Source organism: Strigops habroptila, chromosome 5 (assembly GCF_004027225.2).
Source record: "Strigops habroptila isolate Jane chromosome 5, bStrHab1.2.pri, whole genome shotgun sequence".
Lineage (NCBI taxonomy): Eukaryota > Metazoa > Chordata > Aves > Psittaciformes > Psittacidae > Strigops > Strigops habroptila.
In genome coordinates this window covers 10,797,042-10,821,895 of record NC_044281.2, presented here as the reverse complement: position 1 = coordinate 10,821,895, position 24,854 = coordinate 10,797,042, and the positions used below count along the sequence as shown (strand labels likewise).

At 38.0% G+C, this 24,854-nt stretch overlaps 1 protein-coding gene across 1 annotated transcript in view; it reads left to right on the top strand.

The window, feature by feature from the left end:
• Positions 1 to 24,854, top strand: part of HECW2 (HECT, C2 and WW domain containing E3 ubiquitin protein ligase 2) — a 207,321-nt gene that overhangs the window by 138,769 nt on the left and 43,698 nt on the right. Inside the window, 8 exon segments of the mRNA XM_030486106.1 lie at positions 4,681 to 4,815; positions 7,534 to 7,636; positions 8,661 to 8,757; positions 10,413 to 10,496; positions 13,535 to 13,644; positions 17,581 to 17,701; positions 19,793 to 19,906; positions 23,563 to 23,715. Of these exon segments, the coding sequence (XP_030341966.1) occupies positions 4,681 to 4,815; positions 7,534 to 7,636; positions 8,661 to 8,757; positions 10,413 to 10,496; positions 13,535 to 13,644; positions 17,581 to 17,701; positions 19,793 to 19,906; positions 23,563 to 23,715 (917 nt within the window).

The window sequence follows — 24,854 nt, the reverse complement described above, 5'->3', positions numbered from 1 at the left end:
ACAGGTGGTTCAGTGAAGTTCTTTGGAGTTTTCCTTGTGTGTTTGTAAGATAATTTAGATGTCAAGTTACTTTGTTATTATCTACTGAATTTTATTTACCTATTGTTGAACCATTTATACTAGGGTTTTTTTCTTGTTTAACTGTTAAGCTGTTCCCTAGGGCTTTTTTTTTCTTCAACCTCAAAGTCTTGAGTGGGATTTATTACTGTACATTATTTGCACTGGTACCATTTTCCTAGGTGATTTCTCTACCCAAATTATAAGTAGGTCTAGTGTTCATCACTTTCTGAGATAAAATGGCTGCACTTAAGACTGGGATAGCTCTAGGTATGATCATTCTCTTGATTATTTATTAGTCGACAGGAAAGAAATTGTGTATAATAATTTTCATTAATAGGGATCTTGAATAGTTGTAAGTCTTACTGCTTTTCAAAACAGGTATCACTTTTCAATTTCCAACAGCATATTTTAAAATCAAAGAACAGACATTTTTATAGTCATAATGTACCTTTAAACTAGTGTATCCTCACTATCTAGAATATGATTTTCTGTGTGGAAGCTAGGGTTAAAAATAGACTGTGATTAGCATGTGAGGAAGTGATAAGGCTATCAGTTCATGTGAGCAGTCCTTACTATGACTATAAGCAAATCAAGCTTCTCAATTCTCACATTTGTAAGTCTTGGTATGGTTAGCTGTGAGTGTCCATATAAATAAAGATCTTGATGGCTGCAAAGATTACAGGCAGATTCTAAACTGAAGGGTAGCAAAAGTGCTTGAGGGTTGTTTTCTTCTTGGGATTAACAACTCTGGAAAGCACTGTGTTTTTTTCATTAGAAACATAATTAGGAATGTGCAGTTATACTAATGCTGTTCCTTGTCTCCCTTCCTCTTTTCTGTTTTAAGTAATTCTTTTCCTGTTCCACTCTTCAGAGCCCAGTTTTCTCCTGAAGAATACAACAATTTTCAATTGACGTTAATAGGCATTCCACAGAGACAATCAGACCTCTGGATTTTGGTGTGGTATTTGGTAACAGTGATGATACCACAACATTAATCAACAAGAGGAAGCACTGACTAAATCCCCACTGGGATTTCTTCACTTTGATTTAGGCTCAGTATTGTTCATTTTCATTATGTTGACTTGCCTTTGTTACAAGTAGCACTTGTGGCTAGTAGAAAAGCCTGTTCAGCACTTGAGAGAGATGATGGCCAGTACATGGTCAGACCAGTGCTTGATGAGACCAAACCGAAACTGGACCTGCCTTTCTTAAAGCATAAAGCTAAAGAGAAGAAAATAGAAATTAGCCATGCCACAATATATAATTATATTTTATTTCCCTGGCTACTCTTCCTGCTGAGATGAGGTTTTCCTTTATTTTTCCAAGTATATCATAGTAAGAGGCTTGGTGCGCTTGCTCACAAGGCACAGTGATCTTTCTGACCCTTATTCAGTGCTGAGTAGTAGAGTTTTTACTTCCCAATGTCAGTGCAGTCGTGGTTGCTTGTCCTCTTCACAGGCTGTCTGCCAAGGTCAGCTGGGGACTGCCTACCTCTGAACTCCCTTCAAAGCTGCACAGCAAAACCCAACTGCCCATTCCTCCGACTCCTCCATACATCCACCACAGACTATAAAATCCGTTTGGCATGCAGTTCTCCCTGAAAGGTCTGGTGTAACTAGGATGCAACTTCAGATTGGCATTACAGATGAACCATCATCAGTCACTGACCACAGGGAGGCAGAAGACAACTGGAAAAAGTGGTAGCAGGAAGCATCACATAGGCTAGATAGGTCCCTGAGCTGAACTCAGTCCCATAACTTTGAAATTCTGCACTGCTGCATACATATGCATACACACATGTATTATACAGATATGCACCCCAGTGCATTTGTGTAATATGTGTAAACACGTTCATATTGTAAAGCCAGATAAAAACGTATATACTTTTTAGCTAGATCTCTGCAAGACATGCAAATTCATAATAAGTTATTGTAGGACTTTTTTGGGTTTTCTTTCTACAATGAAAGAATCCATTGTAATTGGTTACAAATGTCTTCAATAGGAAGAAAAAGTATTTTAGCAAGCTTCATAGACTTGAATTGGAAAGATAACTTGGGCAACTATCCATATTTAATGGACTACCTGTAGATTTGGAACTACCCATCTTATGTATGTCTCTTCAAGCATCATAGATTTATGGGTTATAGTTAGACAGCAGTTATGAGAGGAATGTTTTTGAAAGGCGTCTGTGAGCCACACTGTGTTTTGAGCTGTGTGCCAATGTCCAGATCAGCCTAAATCCTTGAAGCTCCAATTATTATCTTCACTGAAGCTTCAGAGTAGTAACTTATGCTTTATAGTAACTTATGCTTTATTTTAAAGTAGCTGTTACTAGCTGGCCTGTAAGCATTCATCTTTAGTAAAACATGATTGTCTTTAACTTCATGTTTAAACCAAGCTGTTCAGTTAAATGTAGTGCTAAAGAACACTACATGCAATATTGGATTGCTGCTTTACTCAAAGAACTGTGTAGCACAACTGTAGGTAGTACTTTCTGCTATATTGAATCATAATCCAATTTTTTTTCTAAGTGATTTTACAGTATAACATTGACTTAATGAAATAAACCTTTGTTTTGATGAAAATGCTTCACATCTTATAAATACACATAGACCAGACTAGTAGGTACAGCGATATTAAAAATAAAGACAATACCAACCACTTGCTAGTAAGTGAAATAAACCTATCCATCAGGAGCAAAATCTTGAGAAAGCCTAGATATGTTCCAGCAGCCTCTTACAGTCATTTTCCAGGTCCCAAACTGAAATTTCAGAATAGCTTTCATTCTGCTTTCCCACTGGTTTCATACCCTCTAATCTGTGTATATGCACTGCAGGTGACATCCTTATTTGTCAAGGTCAACAAGTCCTGCCTCAGGCTCAAACGTTGCAATTAAAATTGCATTTACTGCATACACTTTATAGTTTTCGAACTGTGGAACAGTTTCACTTGCATACCTGTAACTATGTCAGATGATCCAAACAAAGCTTTTCCTTACTGTGAAGGTAATGTGATTCCTTGCTTGAAGGCACAGGTTACAGGTACAGGCCTGTACGCTATTTAGGGCTGTAGCAAGCTTGCTGCCCTCTTCAGGAGCAATTCTAAGGTTTTGCTACTTTGGTGTTCCTCCATATGCTTCTCCTTCCTTGGGAAATGGAAGTATGAACAATTTCTCCCACCACAATCCACAATGGTATTTAGTTGCCGTATAGCACGATACACTGGTTTGTCTACCTACCTTCATGGCAGTTGCATTTTTCTCTGGTCTGCCTGTACTAAGCAGTCTGAAACAATGATTTAATGAATGCTGTAACCTGGTGTCGCTGCCAAAAGAGCCAGTTCTGCTCTCCTCTCGTCCCTGGGGGGCCGTCTGAGGTTAGAGGAACCAGCAGGGACAGGGACAAAAAGAGAGTAATTTTAGCCTGGACCAGCTCCCCAGCTGGGTTCAGTATGTGCCTACACAAACACTTGTGTCCACACACGGCAGGAAGGGCACGCAAAGGATGAAACAAGTGGTTGGGATGGGGGAAGATGAGAATGTTTCATTTGCTGACACCGCAGGACTAAATTGTTTATGAACCTGTGGTCAAAGTACCTCACTGGTAACCAAACACAGAAGTGGCACCCCAGTCCCCGACCACCTCTGCTGGTCCAGATTCTTTGATTCTTCAAACCAGATGTCACTTTCCTGTAACACTGCTGCTCACAATTGGGATCTTTATTTAGCTACTTCCACACGTTTCTAGCATTGTGGCTGACAAAACTGAAGTGTGTTGAAATAGAACAGTGCTGCTTTCCAGCTGCAACACTAACACTGGGGAAAGGTTAAATTTCAGGGCTTGGAAAAAGTTTAAATTTCAGGGCTTAGAAACCTTTTTGGTTCAAATTGGACAGAATTGTAGGAGGTTTTCATTTTCCATGATACATGCCCCTTGTGACCTTGCTTTCAGCAAATGGCTGACCGGCCAGTAAGTGGGAGCTCTCACCAGTTGCCTGATTTAAATGGCTTTGTTGCCATCATCTTTGTATCCCCAATCGACCTTTTTTGTTTTCTTCTTTTTCTTTTAAAGGTTATTGAATCTAGAAAAGTTGTATCAGGAGCATGGTAAAAATGCCTCTTGGCCTGTAATCATAGTTCACCACAGGATGCAATCATACAGTTGACATGTATACACCCAATTGTGTTCATAATTATATGGTAAATAGTTCACAAAAGGGAATGGTTTTGCCAGTTAATGACATCTTTTTAGACACTTGTAAGGAAATGAAAGGGAGAATACGCTGGGATTACTTTTATTAAACATTGAAGTCATCTTTTCTTGACAATCATAATAAAGTTTCCTACTTCTGATGTTTGTCAGATGAGAATTTCAAAGGGCTTTATAGGCATGAATGAAGTAAGATGTTGAAGAATTCATCCCTTCAGTGAGATGGAAAACTGTTATCCCTCTTCTGCTGAAGGGAAATGCAAGCCAAAATAATGTGAGGAAGATTTTCCAAAGCCTCACGCAGCAAATGAAACCTAGATCCTGAATAGACATTAATCTTGGACATATTAAAAAAAACGCAAAGTATTTGCTACAATTTGCTATAGATTCTTTCTTCTTTCTTCTTCTCTAGGCTTTCTTTGTTGACCACAATTCCCGCACTACCACGTTCATTGACCCCCGGCTTCCCTTGCAGAGCAGCAGGCCCACTAGTGCGTTAGTCCATCGGCAGCACTTAACGAGACAACGCAGCCACAGTGCTGGTGAGGTAAGCTGGATCTGCCCCTTCTCTATGGGAACCACCAGGTTTTTAAGATCATCCTCTTTCACATCATTCTGCTCACAATTCTGTGTTGTGAGAAGCATGATTCTTCTGTAAGCATATGGTACTCATCTGCAAAGATTTATTATTTTATTTGCTAGCCATTGTTGCCTTGAAATGTATGATTTCAGAGGAAAAAAATCAGACATGAGTGTTTCTCTTACTTTTAATTTGCAGTAACCCCATTTAACCACAGGAGAGCATCTGGTTACAGATTACCAGATGCTGTTTTTCACTGTCAAAATATGTATTGTTGTCTAGCATGGTGTCTGCTAACTGTGTTGATATAACTCTGCCAAAAAGAGGGGAGGGTAAAAAGTGCAAGTGTGTATATACAGCCAGATGTAACTGTATGTGCAATTTTCTGAATAAGTATAAAAAAATCTTAACACATACAGACTTATCAGACTGTTATATGCATTTGCATATGTATTTCATCTCTGCTTTCTAAGTAGAAATACATGGAAAAAATATTTTGTTGATTTCTCACAGTGAACCACTTTCACTGGCAGTTTCTGTATTGTTGTAACTTGTTTTTACGTGTGAGCAAGTTTATGTACAATGACTTAGACTTCAGTTGTACTTTCTTTAACCTTTATACTACTATTGGCTGTAAGTTATCTTTTCAGGGGAAGGCTATTCCATGCCAGGAATTAAAGATACTACAATTTAGAGTGGTGAGAGAAATGCTCTGTTTTATGCTTTTTATAGCTCATGGTGGCAGGTGGAGTTCTGCCAAAGGTCTGTTTCAGAGCAGGCATGAATCTTCTCTGCCACTTCTCTGGGCTTCTGCTGAGCTGCAGTGGGTGCTATACCACTGGCTGCATATCTTGTTACATCCTGCATGAACATGGTTTAGTCACCCACAATACTTTAGACATGCCAATGTATGGTATATTTTACAAATGGTTTTAAATAACCTTTTCCATCAATTTGGTGGTGTGATATAGTCAATGATGTCTTGCAGCAGGCAAGGAAGCTGAAAGTGTCTTCATATGGCTATTTAGATCTTCAATAGGTTAAAGCAAATATTTTGGTTGTGATTGATTTGTATTTGTTAATATTTGTTTTCTTAACTTTATTAAATATGCACTGAAAGTATCTTTCTTTAAGCAGCATTCAGATGTCCTGCACTTAAAATAGAAAGATTTAAAGTAAATGGTGCTGTTGAAGTTGTCAGTACTGCAAAATAATTGTAGTTAGCCTATATCATATATCATATCATCATATATAATTGTAACTTGAATTAAATGGAAATATAATTCCAGATAGGAATCTTAAACATAGCAATTCAATAAGTATTCCCATTCTAGGATTAATGATGTAATGTTTATTTATGTGCATATGTATGAGTCTGAACACCACTTTCTTCTGTGCTTATGACTTAAATATTGCACAGTTGCAGCTGCTCTTCCTATTTTTAAACCATTACATCAAGAAACTGTACGTTATTGCAGAAGATGAATACTTAATGAAAAAAAAAGCCCTCTCAAAATACTTTCTTTGGATTTGCCTTGCCACAAATGTTGATGTTTTGAAGCCATTGACCCATTTTTTTACAAGGAGATGCTCTAAAGGAAATGTTAACAGGAGTGCCTTTTTAGCTAAAGCTGAATTGCAGCATGAAGCTGGAGCTAATAATAATGGTATTCCTTTTCCAGTACAATGCCTACAGGAAATAGTTTTTTATTTTTCTGAGAGGGTATTATCAGAGAGCACAAAAGTCTTGGGACATGTCTCAGGACTTCTGCTTCTTCATGATTTCAGAGACTGGATTTAAAAACAACCTTTATAATGGTTTGATATCTTGCAGGTAGATGTTTTAGACAGCTCCGAAACTTGGAAGTGTAGTTCAAATGCTAACCATTATATGTAGGCCGAGGAACTGAGAAGTAAACAAAGGTCCAGGAGGATGAAAAAGAGGTTGGACAAAATGTTTTATATAAACAAAGTATAAAATACTGACACTGTAGAAATGACTGAAGCCTCAAAAAACAGAAGAATGCAGAAGTTGCACAGACATCACAAATGCTACCAGGAACAATTTTACATTGTGGTTTTTCCGTAAAAATTGTTCCTATGAAACATTTGTAATCCCAGAAGGCGACCACAAAAAATCAGAACAGTTTTACAGAATGATTGTAGGAAACATATTTTTACCAGTTTTGGCCCTGTTTGCCTTGCCTGAATGTGAACTCACTTCTTTATCTTCCTGCTTCAGCCACAAGCTTGTTTCTAGTTCAGATTTAGGGAAACTCCATTAATGCACAGAGGTAATAGATGTGCTAATGAAGGAGCAGATTTTGATTTTCAGAACCTTTGATACAGACAAAGATGTCCTTGAAGTACAAAAGTCCCTCTGAAGGAATCCTAGTTTGAATTTTTTAGTTGCTTTTCAGAAGGGGACTGTTATTTAAAAATAGCAATAAACTTTCATTTAGTTTTGATTCTTCATATTAATAGGCACAGTATACTAAATAATGTTTTACTGATGGGTGTCATACAACACAGCTGATTTTCTGCTGCAGTGGTTACTGGGGATAGTGATCCAGCAAAGCATTTACATACATGCTCAGTTTTAAGCCATATGAGTTCTCACTTTTATATAACCAAGTACGTACACTGGCATAGAGACAGTCATTGTGGTTACTTGTGCATTTTCAGGTCGGAGAGGACTCCCGTCATTCAGGACCACCAGTTTTGCCAAGACCATCTAGCACATTTAATACAGTCAGCAGAGCTCAGTACCAGGACGTGGTTCCAGTGGGTATGTCAGCATCCGGCCTCTTTTCAGAGAAGTTCTCCGTGACTGAGTGTGTCATGTCAGCGTGCACTGCTGGGTTTTGCATTTGGTTGGGGTCGGTGGAAGTTGTTACTTGTTATAATTATTTCTGTCCATCAGCATTTCCCAATTGTTCAGTTGGAACCTGCAGGAATAACACTGAAAAGTGTCTGTGCAGAACCAAATAACTGATGTAAAACTTCCACCTTCCTATCTCTCTTACTCTGTGTGGTGACAGTTAAAGCCAGTGAGCCAGGTTGTGTCCTGATTAGACTCCATGTATTCCCAGTGATTTTTTTTAGAACTTCTGAGCATCTATTTTGGCAGGATTCCAGAAAGTGTTAATCAGCTTGGAATTAGTCATTAGCTTAACTTCTGTTCTCAGTTACATACACACAAAGTTACCGACTTCTGTGCCACCAAGAACAGAATTTAGCTTATTGAATTGAACAGCTGTCACGTTGTGCTAAACCAAGATAAATTAATCTGATTGACTATAACTGGCTCTTTGTACTGTGGCATGTTTACTTGAAAATCTCTGCTAATTTAAATCCTTCCCCTTGCCATGGACATAGTGTGCATACACTGCAGGCTCAGCAGTTAGTGTGAGGATTTGATACGAGTTTTTCCAATGACTCTAATGTTTGAGAATGGATTTGAGTGCAGTGAAAACCAAGGTCCCTGCAATTTTATTCTAGCAATGAATATTCTAGTTTAACTGCAGCTAAGAGCGTGACTGATAAAATATAATGGAAATTGCTAACAGAATTAGACGTGTTAAAAGTGGGAAGGACATGTCACAATGAGATTTGGTTCATAATCAAGAAGCGTGTTCCCTAAATGATAGTACAGCTGGTAGCCTTACATGAAAAAGTATTAGCACAATGCTGCTAAACTTAAAACTGTAAAGATGAAGTCTGCTGTCATTCCTGTTCAGATCTCAGAAGGAATGCAGTCCTGTCTGTTGGTATCTCCTTGTTTCAGCTGGTATTTTTATTGATGTTTTCAGCTTACAATGACAAGATTGTTGCATTTTTGCGGCAGCCCAATATTTTTGAGATTCTACAAGAGCGTCAACCAGATCTTACCAGGAATCATTCACTCAGGTAATAAAGTTAGTGAAGCTTGCTATTCCCACTTCAATACTAAATGCTAAATAGAATTAGTTCCTTCCTTCAAAATTGGCAGTGGAACATAACTGATTGTAGACTTTTGGCCTATTCAAACATATTTATACAGCTTTGAAAGTAGTTCTTTGTTGTATTTCTCTGTAACTCCTTGAAATAAGGTTTAGGGGAACAGAGGTAATCTGCTATTACCAAATAAAGGTACCTACAAGAAAGTATTTGGAACAACTGGCATAAGAGGTTTGCTCATGTCTTCAAAATGTGCCAAGACAGCTGGATGGCATGGCAAATGTGCCCAGTCATTTAAGTATGTGTACAGCTGGGAGCATGAGGCAGAATGGCATTTGGTTTTGTCCTTGTCTTCTCAATGCGCATTTACAGAAAGGCTGTCCTGACCTTGGAGGTAGTATTGTAGCAATAAGAATTTTTAGTGTTTCTCCAGAATGGGTATCTACAGGTTTTTGCATAGTCCAGTGAGATCGATTCTTGTATCGTTCTTATAACTCCATTGTATGCTTAGTCTAGGAATGATAAAAAGTGAAATGCAGAAAGTGGCAAGATCCCTCTCAAAGTGTATCCCCCACAAAAACACTTTGGTTCACATATTTAGGTGTAAAATATCAACTTGGGTATTAGTGACTAGGACTAAATGACTGTATCTGTTCTTCCTTGGACACTAAATGTAAAAAATCTGGTGTAATGGTTGTGGTCTGTTGTGTGCAGAGAGCTGCCAGCGCAGCGCTCTGTGTTCCAGATGCCTATCCACAGTGGCTGGCATAGCAGTCAGCATTGCTTTTCGTTTTTTTCCAGTCTCATAGGGTTACTTATTGATACCTTTTCCTCTCATCCTGCAAGTTCCCAAAATTCAACAAGCTGCACTGTTTTGCAGTTTGCCATTCTAACAAGTTTTGCAATGAGGCTTCTATGTTAAAGATTTGTTTTTAAAGCCTCTAAATAAATCCTGGCTGACAAACCTGAAATGACATATTAGCAGAATACATGTTCTGTGGAAAATAGAAAAGGAGGAAAATAAAGATCTACAGTTCTCAGCCTGTCAGAATAGGCATAAGAAGGGCATGTGTTTGGGTGAGACAGAGCGGGAGAAATACTACAATGGTTTTTTGGGAAGAGATCTTAAATGCAGCGTGGTATAAAAGCCTCACTTTTAAAATCACAAGTTGCACTGTAATGTGTGGCTTGCATTTGTACAAAGGTTCAAAACTCAAACCAGACGGTACCTCTTTAATCAGTTCACTTTCAGAATAGTAATGTCCTCCTGCAGAGCTCAGCCTCCTTTGCATTCAGGGACACAGCTAGTGTGAACTTGGAAGGATTGATTTTAAAATTTGGGGGGTTTTTTTACTGGTCAAATGGCTGTACTACCTGAAACAGCCTGCACATTGAGCAGATGAGGGCAACAGGCGAATCATTCCTCAGAACAAATTAGCTTTTTGGTTGTAATATTTTGCTGCACATATGGACATGGAGTGGCAGGGGTAAAAAATGGTTTCTGAAATACAGGATCATAACTCTGAGGTTTTTATGATATACCCTGTACTTTTTCTTCTTGCTGTGGTGTACATTGGTGCCTTATTTGCAAAAGATATTTTGGAAACTTTTTTTTGCTTACACAGGGAGAAGATCCAGTTCATCCGGACAGAGGGAACGCCTGGGTTGGTGCGTTTATCCAGTGATGCAGACCTTGTCATGTTACTCAGGTAGGCACTGCTTCTTTTGATGCACGTGTGGAATATGCTGTGGCAGCCACTAAGGAGCCTTTCAGTGAGTAGTGTGTGCTGATTTAGCGGTCTAATCATTTCCCCTTCAGTACTTGGACTTGCAGCTGGGAGAGCTACAACTCAAGGATCAGATGTTTTATTTTCATCACGTTCAGTTTCTAGATGGTAGTTGGAGGTCATGTTTTTTCATAGGAGTGATGGAGTGTGGCATTCTGTCTGAGGAAAGGCGAGTGCAAGAGTGCTGTGCTTCTGATTTATATGGGTTTGCCGAGATCACCTTTTCTTGTCCTGTTGCACTCAGCTCTGACGTTTAGGTGATACAGTTTAGACCTCTTTTCAAGAATGTGCCTTCCATTGCTTTAAGAATGCATCTGTTTAGTTCCATTGTTTGGGAAGTCTCTATTTGTGAATGTTCATACTTAAGATGTGTTTTTACTACTTGGTGTTTTGCTGCCTCTTCACTGGGCTGTCAATCATTTTCTCCTTTAATAAAGGAAATACTATTAGAGCTTTCAAGAAATGGGAAGTTGCTTCTCTAATATTTTTTGTTTAACCAACTAACTCAAAAAATCAGGCAGATTTTTTGCTAGAATTAAACCCTTGCATAAAGTGCATCAAGAAATTCACGACTGCATTTAAAATTGAATCTAGCGAGATAGGATTGGCATTAGTAGTAGTATTCTGAGGTCAGGTTGCATAATCATAATCCTTTCTGGTCCCGAAATCTCTGAATTAATTACAGCTTAAAAAAAAAATAAATCTTATTTTAAACCGCTGCTGAAACTTATTTTAAAATGCAAATATTGTTTCTTAAAAAACCTTTGTAAGACTTTTGTTTTGATATGTGGAGATGACACAGGTTTTACACATTAAAATCTGGCTTCGGCTATTTGTTTTTAAGTAAAGATTGCATGAATGATTTTATCACTGCGCTTTGACTGTGTTTTGTTCCCTCTAGTGTTCTGTTAACAGCAAAGACTGCAGATGATTTTTATAGTAGAAATAAAGCAAATTCAAAATTTTTATTGCAATCTTTCTTTTGTAGAAAAGCAATAATCAGTATAAGTAATTTTTAAAAGAAGAGTATTAGGCAGCGTGTCCCTAGAATAACTTTATCATATTCTTCAGATTTTTAACTCTGCATCTACTTTTTCCCCAAAATAAAATACCTAACTGAAAAGCATTCATGAGGATTTTCTTCCAATTTCATTAATAATCTAATAGTACTATTGCTCCAATGATGTATTATTAAGAAAATGATATCTATGTCTCCATTAGTTTCTTAAAACGTTGAATGTTAAACCTCAAAACTGGACTTAGTTATTCTGAGCTTACTCTGAATACATACTGGTCTAAAATCAAAGGTAGGCTAAGTGGTGTACTGAGATGATGGAGTTTCTTTTCTTACCATTATTAGTAGATTTTTACTTTTAACAGTATCTTCTAACAGCGTGTCATCATGACCCTTCTCTATGAAACCCTAAAAACCTATGAAACCCTACGAAACCCTGCATTCTAATCATGATGACTCAATCTTCCTGGGGCTCAGAACTTGGGTTCTGTATCTAGCTTGGCTGGTTGGATGGCCTTGGGGAAGACCTGTTCCCATGCTTCTCTTTCTTCAGTTGAGGGGGGAATGATATAATTGTCCTGTAAAGCACTCTGAGATGTAGTAAATAACTGGGTAGAATCACTAATTCTGATATTTTTATTGCTTGGGAACACCGTACATTTTTTCACATCTCGTTTATTAAGTTGCAGCTAACTAAAACCAAACAAACCAACCCCTATATATTTAGGGACTGAAGGAGGTAGAATTCATCACATTTTAAAAAATACTCTAAGAATAGCATTGTACTATATTTCAGATGTTAAGCAAAAATATTTTTAAGTTTCTTCTTCTAAACATGTTGTTTGGTATACAACACAAAGCATCTTTTTACCTTTTAATTTCATCCCAGATTGAAATAGTGGTTTATATTTTATCACATTTTCAGCATCAAATATAACTTGGAGAAAAACATGCATGGTCATCAACATGAAAAGAACTGCCAGAAATTGCCATTTAAAAAAAACCATCTCATGCAAAAATTTTTCTAGGTATTTCTTCACTGAACAAACTTAGTAAGAAACAGCCTTTATTTGAACATTGATTTCACTGGTTGAGCTCTATAGCAAAAGATTGGCTTGTGATACTTCTGCAGCTCAACGTTTGAAAATAATTTTTATGTATCTCACCAGTTTATTCTTACCTGTGTTGTGTTTAACATACTACAGGCTTTGATATCAGATCCATTCTGCTATTAGATACTCTCTGTTTGGATTTGCTTGTGTCAATTTTGGAAAAAAGATTGAATATATATATAGACTCTGTGTACAAAGATGCAGTGATTAGGCTGCAAAACGTCATTGTTTTTCTCTTAAAAGTTGTGTGTCAATAAAAGATGAAGCATGAAATAACTCAGCCTGAACAGACTAGATGTTATACCTGTTTCAGCAACAGTGTTAGCATTAAAGGTAAAATGAAGAAATAACTTACGCCAACAAGCCTACTATTCAATATGCTCAACAAGTTCAGATGTGATTCTTAATCCCGGAGGTTTAGAATCTTTGTCTCTGTCTTGGTCTTTGTGCAGTATTGCACTTCTTTTTTCTATGAAAGTGTGACTTAAGGTTATTGACCCCTTGTAATGAGAACATAAGTTAAAAAAGAAAGGGGGGGGAAAGGAAGAGGCAAATTTTAAAGGCTGATTAAGTATATTTTAACCTTGAAAACAAATACCAAATTAAGTATAGCGGTGTATCCCAAAAGTAGTGATTACTGTTTTCCAATACTTTCAAGATCTGATCGAGGGAATGGCAATAAAATATTTTGTAGCACTTTCAGTTTATAGAGTGGAAATAGGCAAGTGACTACCAAAGAAAGCAAGTTAGTAACTAGAGATTTATTCCTAAAAAGTGAAAAATGCCATTCAAGAAATAAACACATTATTTCTTTTTTTGCTTCTTTTTACCAGCTTGTTTGAGGAGGAGATAATGTCATATGTGCCACCACATGCCTTACTTCATCCTAGTTATTGCCAGTCCCCAAGAGGCTCGCCGGTGTCTTCGCCTCAGAACTCTCCAGGTAAGTTGCTCAGGCACAGCTTCTGCAAGGGCTGTGCAAAACCATTTCTCATACTTGGTAAGGACCCGTTCCAGATCAGTAAAGTCAGGAGCACACTCCAGCTGCCTTCCCAGAAGTCAGAGAACAAAAGCCAAAAGAATAATTGTTTGACTATAATATTTTGTTTGCTTCCCAAATTGAAATTCACGGCAGCCTAAAGCCAAGAACCTGCTATTGGGTAGCTGTAACCTATTGTGGTTCCTGACTTTTAGATGAGTAAAGTTACATAAGCTAAAGCACCTTCTGAGTGATCAATGAGCTTGTCACTGCAGTACTTTCATTATGATGGTATCTGTAAGATAATACGGTAGAGATAGTCCCATAATATAGTTTATATTATGCTGCATGTAATGATTTCCAACAAGATCCAAGTTCTGTTGCTCCAGCAAAAACAAAGATTTATTTAGTCCTATGTTTGAGCAAAGTCAACAAGTGTGTGACTGCATTTGACTGTCAAAGTTGAATCTTTGCCTTGGGCTCAGAAGATATTTTGCTGGTAGAAAAGATTTGGTGTATTACAACTTCAGAGACTGTGATTTTGTTCTGACTTGTACAACTTGCAAACTTGTTTTTCAATGATGTGAAACAACTAAGTGACTGCTTGTGCCAGGATCCTGATGCCTAGACAATTAAAAGTATGGATCTAATAACCGTACATTAAAATAACAGTGTTAATGGGGCTTTGGGGCAATGACAATTTTATGTAAAGCCAGATTGCTATCCCTTAACGTGAGTTCAACAGAAAGCATATTGCAGCTGTCTGGAAGTACACGTCAGAAGGGAATGAAATTGATATTTCACATTTTAACTAAGTCGCAGGTCAGACCTAAGTTATGTCAAATATGGCCAGTTCCATTTGACCTCTGAAGGTTAAGTAGAGCAATTAGAAGTTTACAGATGCCTTATTCTTAGTTTTCTCAAGAAGATAATACTTAAGTAAAATAAAATCACTGCAGTAAATCAGAAGTGGCTTAAGGGAATTTCTACAAATTTAAGAACAAAAGTATACATAAATAGAGAACATTTGGGATGTGAGCAACTCTAGGTAGTTCCAGACAATAAGAAAATTTTAACAGAAAAAGTACTGTGATTTTTATGGGCATTTCCCAGTCCACAATCATAAAACCCTTTGCAAGAAACCTGATTAAAACCATTCATAAATATATCCTGGGTGGTAGCTTTTCCTGCTGCTGGACATAAGACCTGTGTAGGACCTATTCAAAGAAACTATGCAAAGACCTTAATGATCTTACGACATTCTGCAAAGCAGCAAAATATAATATTCAGATGTATTGATATTTTTGATATGTCTGTGGTTTAGATAAAACTGTTTTGTTGAAAAGAAGAATGAAATCTGCATATGTGCATCTTATTTTCAACTGCAAACGTGACAGGTTTGGCTTTCAGAGTTAAAATTTCTTCTTTACTAGTACATGCACCAAAGCATGCTGGGCAGGACTTCACTCTAACAAAGTAATTTCAAAATGCATTCAAACTTTAACATGCAATATTCTTATCTATTCCTTAAAGTAGCAGCATACAGTAAAGGATGAACAGTGATGGTTTTAGTCTCTTTCTCCTTAAAATTGTAATCTCTATTCTATTTCATAGAAAAATATAGAGAGCATTGAATCTCCCTGTCATTCTGCAAGTATGCGTGTTTGTATTGGTGTACAAATGACTTTTTTGATGAGAAGCTGTAAATAGCCCATCGTTTCTGTGTGGGCTCTGTGTCCCTTTTGTCAGCTAAACTGGCTGTGCTGCACTGCACGAGGTTGTGTGTTAAGGATCCATTGTTCACATCAGTCACAATTGGTTGTACTTTCTCTTTTGGGAAAGATGAATAGTCATGAAGCTGCTCTTTATATCTGCTTTAGAATATAACCTCCTTGAAAATCAAATATGATTATCACATCACTGGTGTTTTTTAGCTCTTCCATTAACATCTTTTGTTCCCAAGGCGGAAGTAATCACTGTAATTGCCCAGGAATTTCTTGGCATATGCATCTGATTTGCAACGAGGACTTGTCATGTGCTGCTAGAATAATATACTGCTGATTTCTGAACTGTGAAGTAATGTGTTACCAGATTCTCTCTCAGCAAAAGCTTCCTTCAGGGGTTAAGATTAAAATATGCTTTTGTTGCATTTATTTGGTGACTACATTTTTGTACCTACTTTCACCCAAAGCGAAATAAACAAAGTAGGGGGAAAAGGCCAGTAATTGAAAGGCTGTTTACAGTTTCAAGTTTCTGTGGGTTTTCTAGAGAATTCAGCTGAATGTACCATTAGAAGCCCTTGGTGCTCTCAGTAAAAGAGTATAACCAGTATAGATTAATGACTGTGATTTATTTTCTGAAGGGGTCCTGTATGTTCCCGTTAGAGCTTTAAGAATTCCCTGACATTTTCTATTCCTCCTACATGCCGTGCTAGGCCTGTAACAAGTGGCAAGTGTCTTTCTGGTCAGACAGGTCTTTTAAAGACCTGTAAATGGCATTCACTGTTAATACTGATCTCACTTGTTCTCCCTCTGATCTCTGCAGAGAGATTAACTCTGCAGCTTCTTCCAGCAGCCACTTCCGCAGGATGTGCTTGTCGCCTTTTCCGTCAGCCCCATATGCTTTGTGGCTAAGCAAGCTGCTCTCTTTTCTCCTCATCTCTGCCCACAAGCTGAACAAATACATATTCTCTCTCTTTCATAATCTGAAATGTTATGTTCTCATGCCTTCACCCATATAGCAATAAAGGCTTCTGTGTTGGCTTAGTTTCATAAAGGGAGCCAAAAGAAAACTCACATAAGGAACTGACTGTCACTTAAAAGACAGACGTGTACATGTAAGTGTTTCTAAACTGTTCATTTTTATTTCCAGTGCATTATGGGCCTGTTGGATGACCACCAGTTGCACAGAAGTCATTGGCAACATGTGTATAGTGTAGGGCATGAGAAACTTTAAACACTCTCCGATTTTTTTTGTGGGGGTGTCTACACAGCCTTGCAGGGGTGGAATTTAATGTTATAAGAACTTGGGGTGAGAAGATGAACGTAAAAGAACTAGGATTAATTGCCTCTTTGGCACACTGTCTTGCAGTCACGTCAGTTGAAGTAGTTTATCCAGGGAGGCAGTGGAAGTTCTAATGGTTGTAATATTTAGAACAGATCTGACTAAACACCTAATTTGTATAGACTAGACTTGTACATGCAGATGTACATGTATATGGGGTATGCCAATTTTTTGGCACACAGATCTCATCTCTCCCTGCTTTTAAGACCTTGACCCTTAAAACCCAGGGGTTTTTAAAATAAATTCACTTAGATGACCATCAGGTATGCGCCTGGAGGCACATGTGTAAAGGTACACAAACTTAATGGTAGGCTTTCCATTCTTCCGATATTTTTTTCCCTTGTACTTCCCCAGGGAAAAACTTCTACTAGGGAATTTCCAAAAGTCTTCCTTCTTCAGCTTGATGTATTCAACTGGGCACAGCAGAGTACAGTCTGTTTATGCTTCATTTCTGAGTTCCTGTTTTTCCTGATAATATTAAAACCAGAACAGAGCAGAACATTTATTTCAGGAGCTGTTTTAAAAGGTTAGACGTAAAGTGTACTTGACAAACAGAAGTTAAATCTTTCCAATGATGCTGGGGTTTTAATCCATCTTTTGCATTGACCTGGATTTGCTCTTTTGAGATGTACTTTAGAAAGGTGATACTATTGGAAGTGAGCAACTAAAAAGTCTTGGATGCAGAGCAGATTTGAAGATACACAGCCTTTACTCTTTATAAAGGTGACCAAACCAAACACATGCACTGCCTTTTGCTGTTGAGTCTTTTCAGAACAGGACGGGACATTAATCAGTTCATGTCACTACAGCTCATTCTTTGCTTATTCCTTCCTGCAGGTACTCAGCGTGCCAATGCCCGAGCTCCAGCTCCTTACAAAAGAGATTTTGAAGCCAAGCTGAGAAACTTTTACAGGAAGTTGGAGACTAAAGGATATGGACAAGGCCCAGGAAAATTGAAGTATGTTGAAGAATCTCATGAAACTGGATTTGTTTCTCAGGCAGCTTGCCTTGCCTTGCACATCTACAAGCTTCTTCCCAGTAGAAGGAATGCAGATGTTATGGTTACCCTTGCACTTGTGGAAATACGAAGCCTGTCATAAAAGACTTAGTGCCAGCATGTGATTCATAGCAGAGGATACAGCAAGTTCTGAGCCCTTCTTCTATCTTTCCTCTAAGTACATTTTCGTACAAACAATCTTACCAGTACAGTGCCAAAAAGCACTTTGGGAAGAGGCATGCAGAACAGGAGGCATCTGAATTCTTCCATTACAGCAAGTGCTATGATACAAACAGTTGTATTTTCTCATGTCTTTTTCCACTGAAAAAACTAGATAGGCTTATTTTTTGTACATAATTGCTTGTCTTGATATCACAGTCCTCTTTAGTAAAGAGGACTCATAAAATCAAATGTTATTAAATTCTAAGGATTGCCTTAAAAAGCTGCTAATATTTTTACTTCAGCACTCTGAATGCTGCAGTGCTTGGAGCAAGGTCTTCCCTCCTTCATTTATTTGGTAATCGAGTGATTTCATACATGTTAAGGATCATCGTCAAAAGATACTTTCATAATGGTGTAAATTACCAAGTCTTGTGCCAGCTTTCAAACTCTCATAGATACTCTCATAGTAGCCATGAAGCATTAGAACTCTTTTTAACCATTTCTTCTGTTAGAAGGTAGGGTTTTTGGGTGGTAGGTTTTGTTTTGTTTTATTTAACCCAGTCAGTCACTTTTTGCAGGAATTCGTGCAGAGCTCAGACTTCATTTCTGTGGGCTTGTTAAAAGTCTTCCACAACGGAAGTGGGTTTCAAATGGTGTTTAGACACACTTGAAAGGCAGGGCTTGGACATTTTCTGCCTGTAATGTAGTGAAATCACAAATGCTTAAAGATTAATCTATGAAATTTTGTCACGAATACTTGGGCAATTAGCTGGTAGAAGAGGATGGCATTTGCTAGCTGTAAGATCCATTGCATTTCTTGCACCTTTTTTTCCTGACCTATTTGCCATCACATCATGGATTTTTAAGCAGAACAACAGCTTGATTTTTGAACAGACATTTTCTCTGTTCCTTTCCAAGGCATACACTGATCTGCTCCTTTTTTTCAAACCAGGAGCTCAGGACAACTTGCATACTGCCTGGGTCCTCTTGTTGCACAGGTACCTTGCCAGTTCCTGGCCTCTCCGGTTCCGTGTCCTCTGCAGGATCAGTGCAATCACTGACTGATCTCTGCACAAGCAGTAAGGCCTGCAAGGGCTTTGCAAGAGGCTGTGTGGAGAGGTAAGCTGCCTCTCTGCGGGCAGCAGCAGCTCCCAGCTTCAGTCTGACTAACTGATCAAATGCACACATACAGCAGTATTTGAATGTAAAGCAAGCTGCACTTCAGGAAACTAATTAAACGGGTTTTTTGGCAGAAGATAAAATGTTTTAAGTAAGAAGGATTCTTTCACCTCTTATTTTAGATCTTGTTGACACTTCCTCACTTTCACAATTTTTCTTTTAGAAGGTACATTATGTTTTCACATGTGAACCTTCAGTCTGGTTTTGCACAAACAGTTGCCATTCCTTCTAGACTTTTTGTCCCGTCACACTTACACTGGGGATAATGTAAGGATATGTGATTCTGGAGTTATCATTCAGTGACTTTCCCACAGTTTTATCTTCTTCCATGTTAAGAGATTGCTTTTTACATAAAAGGTTAGATTCTTGTTTACAGAAAGACTGATTTAGAGGCCCAGCCTTACAAAAGGATCTAAACTTAATGAAAATGCCCACTTCAGGACCTTACCCACTGAAGCCTTTGATTTAAGGAAGATCCAGGGTATAAAAAGGCAAAACTACACTTCTTCGTAGGAGAGACATTTTATTGAAATCTGAAGTAGATCCTTGAGGGACATTGACTAACATTCAGAAGCTGCCTGATCGGTATCAAACTATCCAGCAGAAACGTGTGTGTCTATGAAGTCACCCTGTTACTTTCAGTGTAAATAGATGTTTCCAACCATGGTTCATTTTCATGAATTGCTATTTCAAAATTATTTTGCTCCTCAGATTAATCATTAGGAGAGATCACTTGCTAGAAGATGCCTTTAACCAGATCATGGGCTACTCAAGAAAAGACCTGCAGAGAAATAAACTCTATGTCACGTTTGTTGGGGAAGAAGGGTGAGTAGAACAGGGAAGTAAACGTGATCTGAAAACTCCGTGTGTCTTGCAGCTGCTGTTTCACCAAACATCTTGTGGTCTAGAGTGAAAAGAGGAAGGATTACATTCAGGAAATGCCACATACATAAGCCTAGAACATACAGCTGTTCAAGATGACTTTTTAGGCATTGTGAAATGTAATGTATCCTGCCTTTGCAGAAGCAATGCAAGTGTTTATGTGAATTTTCACAACAGTTGGTGTGTGTTTAGAATGTTGCTGGGAAAGCAAAGAAAAAATAAACAACTTTCTTGTGTGATTAATATTTCCTTTCTGTCAGTGCTGACATTATATCTCCAGTGCTTGTTAAAAGACAGCTGCCATTTGTTGGAGGGAGGGTGCTTCAAGAGTAGGCTAGAGACTCAATCCTTAATTCAGCTCCTGTCTGAGGCAAAGGGAGCTGAAAGCCTGCAGTGTACAGGAGGTGCTCACTGCCTCTCCAGGCCAGGGCCTGAGTCAGCAATAAAAGCAACTAGGCTGTTGCTACTTGTCAAATAAATACAAATATTTCTGATGTTTCAAAGTCCCTTCAGGGAATGCTCAGTCTGTGTCTAATGAAAGTCTAACATGTTACAGATTGTGAGATGTGCATTGCAAAGCAAGATGTGGTTAGATTTTCCTTGCAAGTGAAACTGGAACAGTGTACTCTTTGCCTCTTTCATCTCTTGATTTGTGACCCTGTTGTCAGATCTTAAAGCCTACTGCCTTAGGCACAAATATTTTTATTGATACATTTAATGAATGTATTTGTAAATACATTCAAAATTTTATTCCTTGGTATTTAGGAAACTGCAGCACACAGCTCTTAGAATGCAGTAGTGTGCATTATTGCCATGCTATGTGTGAGTCTTGAAAATAGCTAAATTGTAATAGAAACATCTCATACAAGATTAGATAAAATTAATCTGTCTTTGAAAACCCCTAAATCCTGTTGTTTGTTTAAAGTTCACCGTGAAGTACTTAGAGTTAATAAGGACTCACAGAAGTCTTAGAATAATGTTGACAGCTGAGAGCCAAGTGTGGACTTGTTCTTATAAATAATATCACCATGCTGTCTGAGGAAAAACTCAGAACTGGAATGACAAGGCTGGTGTGGGATGACATTACACTATATTGACAGAGCAGGGTGGGGATGCAGGTATGAGGCCTTTTTTATACAGCCCTACCAACCTTTACTTTCACAGCTACAACCTCAACTCAGGTTTAAAAATAAAAGAGAAAATTTTAAAGTCATATGTAAGATAGAGATTGATCGAGATAGACTGTCTCCCTTCATCAGCTGTCTGTCTTTTGAATTTCATCACTCGATATAGCAAGATGAAGAGTGACCTGGAAATGGAGGTGACACATCCTCTTCTCGTTCTAGCCTACTTTACACAAGACTCTCTTTGTAATGGAAAAGAATGAGTTAATTAAGAGCAAAGCAAAATTAAAATGACATCAAGTGTCTATTTAGAAATGTGTTTTGAATGAAGAAAGGATGTGTGCAAACTATTGTTCCATCACAGATGGTGCAAGGATATGTATCAAACTTCATTTGGCTAGGTGTAGAAAGACAGGTCAGGGTGGAGGAGAGGAGAATGAGGAGGAGGAGGAATACTGAAAGTTAATTGTTTCCTATTTGCTCCTCCCTTCTTAAGTTTGTAAGTGGGAGTTTGCTCTTGCATTTCTTTTCCTCTTACCCATTACCATTACCCATTACCTGGTAATGGGTATGAAATCATCAAAAATTAAAACATTTTAGTAACTACTGATTTATTAGTTTAGAAATTAGTAAGTGGGGCAACTCAGACATAGTTATTGCTGTTCATATGATTTTTATCATAAGTCTCATAATGTTTGGTATCTTCCTTGAACCTTCAGTTTCTGTAGTCGTGCAATTTGTTTAACGCTTTTACATTCATACCTCATGTGGTGATATATGAAGAAAATTTTGATACAAAGAGTATGGTTTCTTAAAGTTATTTCCCTAAGTTTTAATAACTATTAGCAGAAGCTGCTTTGCATTTGAGAGTGGTAAATCTGAAGTGTTAATGGTGCTTCCTGGGAGACGTGAGTCATGTTGCCAACAACATATTACTCTGCTCCTGAATACCCAAATGCCCCACAGTTGCAGCTGTTGTGTGGTTGCATGCCTCTTGTATGAAGTTTTCTCACCCTTGTGCCAAGCCTTTAATTGTGGGATAAATCTGACTGGCAGTGCAGGACTCACATGATTGATTTATTTAACGTGACTCATAGTAACTCTGCATACAAAAGGAGCTGTATGAAATGGTGGGTAGTGAAGCACACAGGTTCTATCCTACCGTAAGATTTCACAGTGAGTCTGATTATCCCAGAAGTTTGCAGGAGTCTTCCAGATGAGCTTTTACTTGATCCTGGTGTTTGTGCCAAGATTAAGATCCAGCAGTTGTCCATGATATCAAACCATTTGGGGTTTTTGTTTGGGGTTTTGTCATGCAATTTGAACATGGAATCTGCCCTTTTTGCCAGGGTAAGGATCTGTTTCAGTACTTCACTTCTGAAGCTTTATGAAGTGAAGTGCTTCCAAATGACTGAAGGGAAAATGTTTTTCATTCACCAGAGGAAAGAGGCTTTGTCCTCAACTTGATAATGGTACCTAGCTTTTACTTTCCTGACAACTTCATCCTCAAAAACAACTCTCATCTATGTTTCTCTTTTATAAAAGTTCATGAGCCAAAACATGAGTAACAGAAGTCCTTTGTGAAAGCTGACCTTCTCTGTGATACTTCTGTCTGTGCATTGTTCTAGTACTAAACCAAGACCTTCTTAAAAGTCTCAACCTCCAGAAGATATATATCTATTTGTCAGGATTATAATCATCTCTGTTCCCCACAGGAAAATCCCTGATATTCTGTTTTCCAGCTCTACCAGAGCACTAACTTCATACTTAACTCATTTCACTGATGACCTGCAGCATAATGTCAAAATTCAGTCTCAGTACTTTGTCAGCAATGAGTTTGTTTATGAATCAGGAAGAAGGGGTTATTTAGATTCCATTAGTATTGGAATTTTGAAATAACAAAAAAAACCCCAACCACCTCCAAAGGAAATGCACTCTCCAAAAGACATTTAAATGCACTCATGTTTGGAAGAGAGACAAGAAAACTTAGACAAAGAAAGATAAATCACTGAAGTAATCTCAGATGATATTGCTTGGGAAAACTGAAATATTATCTTTCAAATTGTCCTATTGTTGGAAGTCTGCAAAGACAAAATATGACCATTGCTCATTTTCATTCTTAATTTGTCAGATGCAGAAAGGTCTCATGTTGGCTCTTTTCGTCGTCTCCTCCCCCCTACCCTCAATTATTTGGTTATATTCCTGTGGCAAAGAGGCCTCTACAGCTGGAGCCAAATTTTTTTATGAGAGCAGCCCGCATAGAGCACTTCATTCCAGTCCTCCCAAGCTATTCCATTTCAGAATAGCCCCATGAGGACTTCACATACCTTGGCATTAAGCAATCTGCAGGATAAGGGTTCTGGTTAAAAGCTTATTAAATTTTAATTAAAATAGAGCGTAAAGAATGTAGATTCAAAAAAAGCATTTCTTTGCACACATGAACACTTTATAGTAATGTCAAGTTTCTCTTTAAAGGTTGGACTACAGTGGACCTTCAAGAGAGTTTTTTTTCCTGGTGTCTAGAGAGCTCTTCAATCCATATTATGGTTTGTTTGAATATTCAGCCAACGATACCTATACAGTACAAATAAGTCCCATGTCTGCTTTTGTAGACAATCACCACGAGTGGTAAGAATAATTTTTCTTTGTTTTTCAGCTATGTTTTCTGTTCTTCCCACTTGTAGCTCATATCTGCTCAAACACAGAAACCAGAATCCCATCTTTTTAACCAGCAGAAAAATAACTGCATTTCTTCTAACTTCCCTGATTTTGTTTTCTCTTGTGGTTTTAAATTATCTTATTTCTCACAAGGTCAGCGAAACGTATGATTTGAAACATGTACCATGGGATTGTTTCACAATACAACTCTCTGCGTTCCTCGTACATTAGCAGTCATTTCATGAAAGCAGTATTAGTCTCTTGTGCATTAAAAAATAATGAAAGAAACATTGGCTTTTTGTCAACTAAGGAGATTAAGGGAGATTTCAAACAGGTGTTACTATATGTTGTTTGTTTGAGTCTTCCTAAAGAGAACAGAGGTCTCCTCAGTGGGAAAAAACCAACTTATCTGTTGGATGGAAATCTATGAAGGTAACTTAATAATGGGTGGGGGGAGGACTGCTGATGACATAGCTCTTAAGCAAAGTCCATGCATACACACATCTAAAATAGTTATCAAGGATTTTTACATAATTCCATTTTCACAATTATAAACCAGTTTGAATCACCCTCAGTTGATATAAGCCATGGCATCACCAGAAGTCTGTAAAGCTGTGCTGTGAATATTAACAGATATTTCTGTTGTGTGGGTGGTTAGATTACAATAATAGTAGCATGGCGACTGCTCATCTGTGTAGGACAGATACGTACTAAGTTCTTACTTACTGGAAGCCACTTATGAAGAATGAGTATCACAAAGGAATCTCATTACCAGTTTTAAAAATTAATAGAAAATGAAATGGTTGGCTGAATCCAGTTGAAGCAACCTATGAGGTGAACTCCAGTAACGCAACAATAAATGATACATGCTGTATTGGAAAAGTAAGAAGAGTCTGGCAAAAAGGAGAAAAATCCTTACATGCTGCGCAGCTTCTTCCAACATTTTGTATTAGTCTCTGGTTTCTGCAGTGCTGGACTAGAGACCTTAGGGGGTAAGGGAGGCATGACCCCCTCTTTTTCTAGGACTCTGATGCCAGTGACACCACTGGTCTTGTACAGCCTCAGGGGAAATTCAGAAAATTCAGCTGTGACAAGCTGTCATACATGGA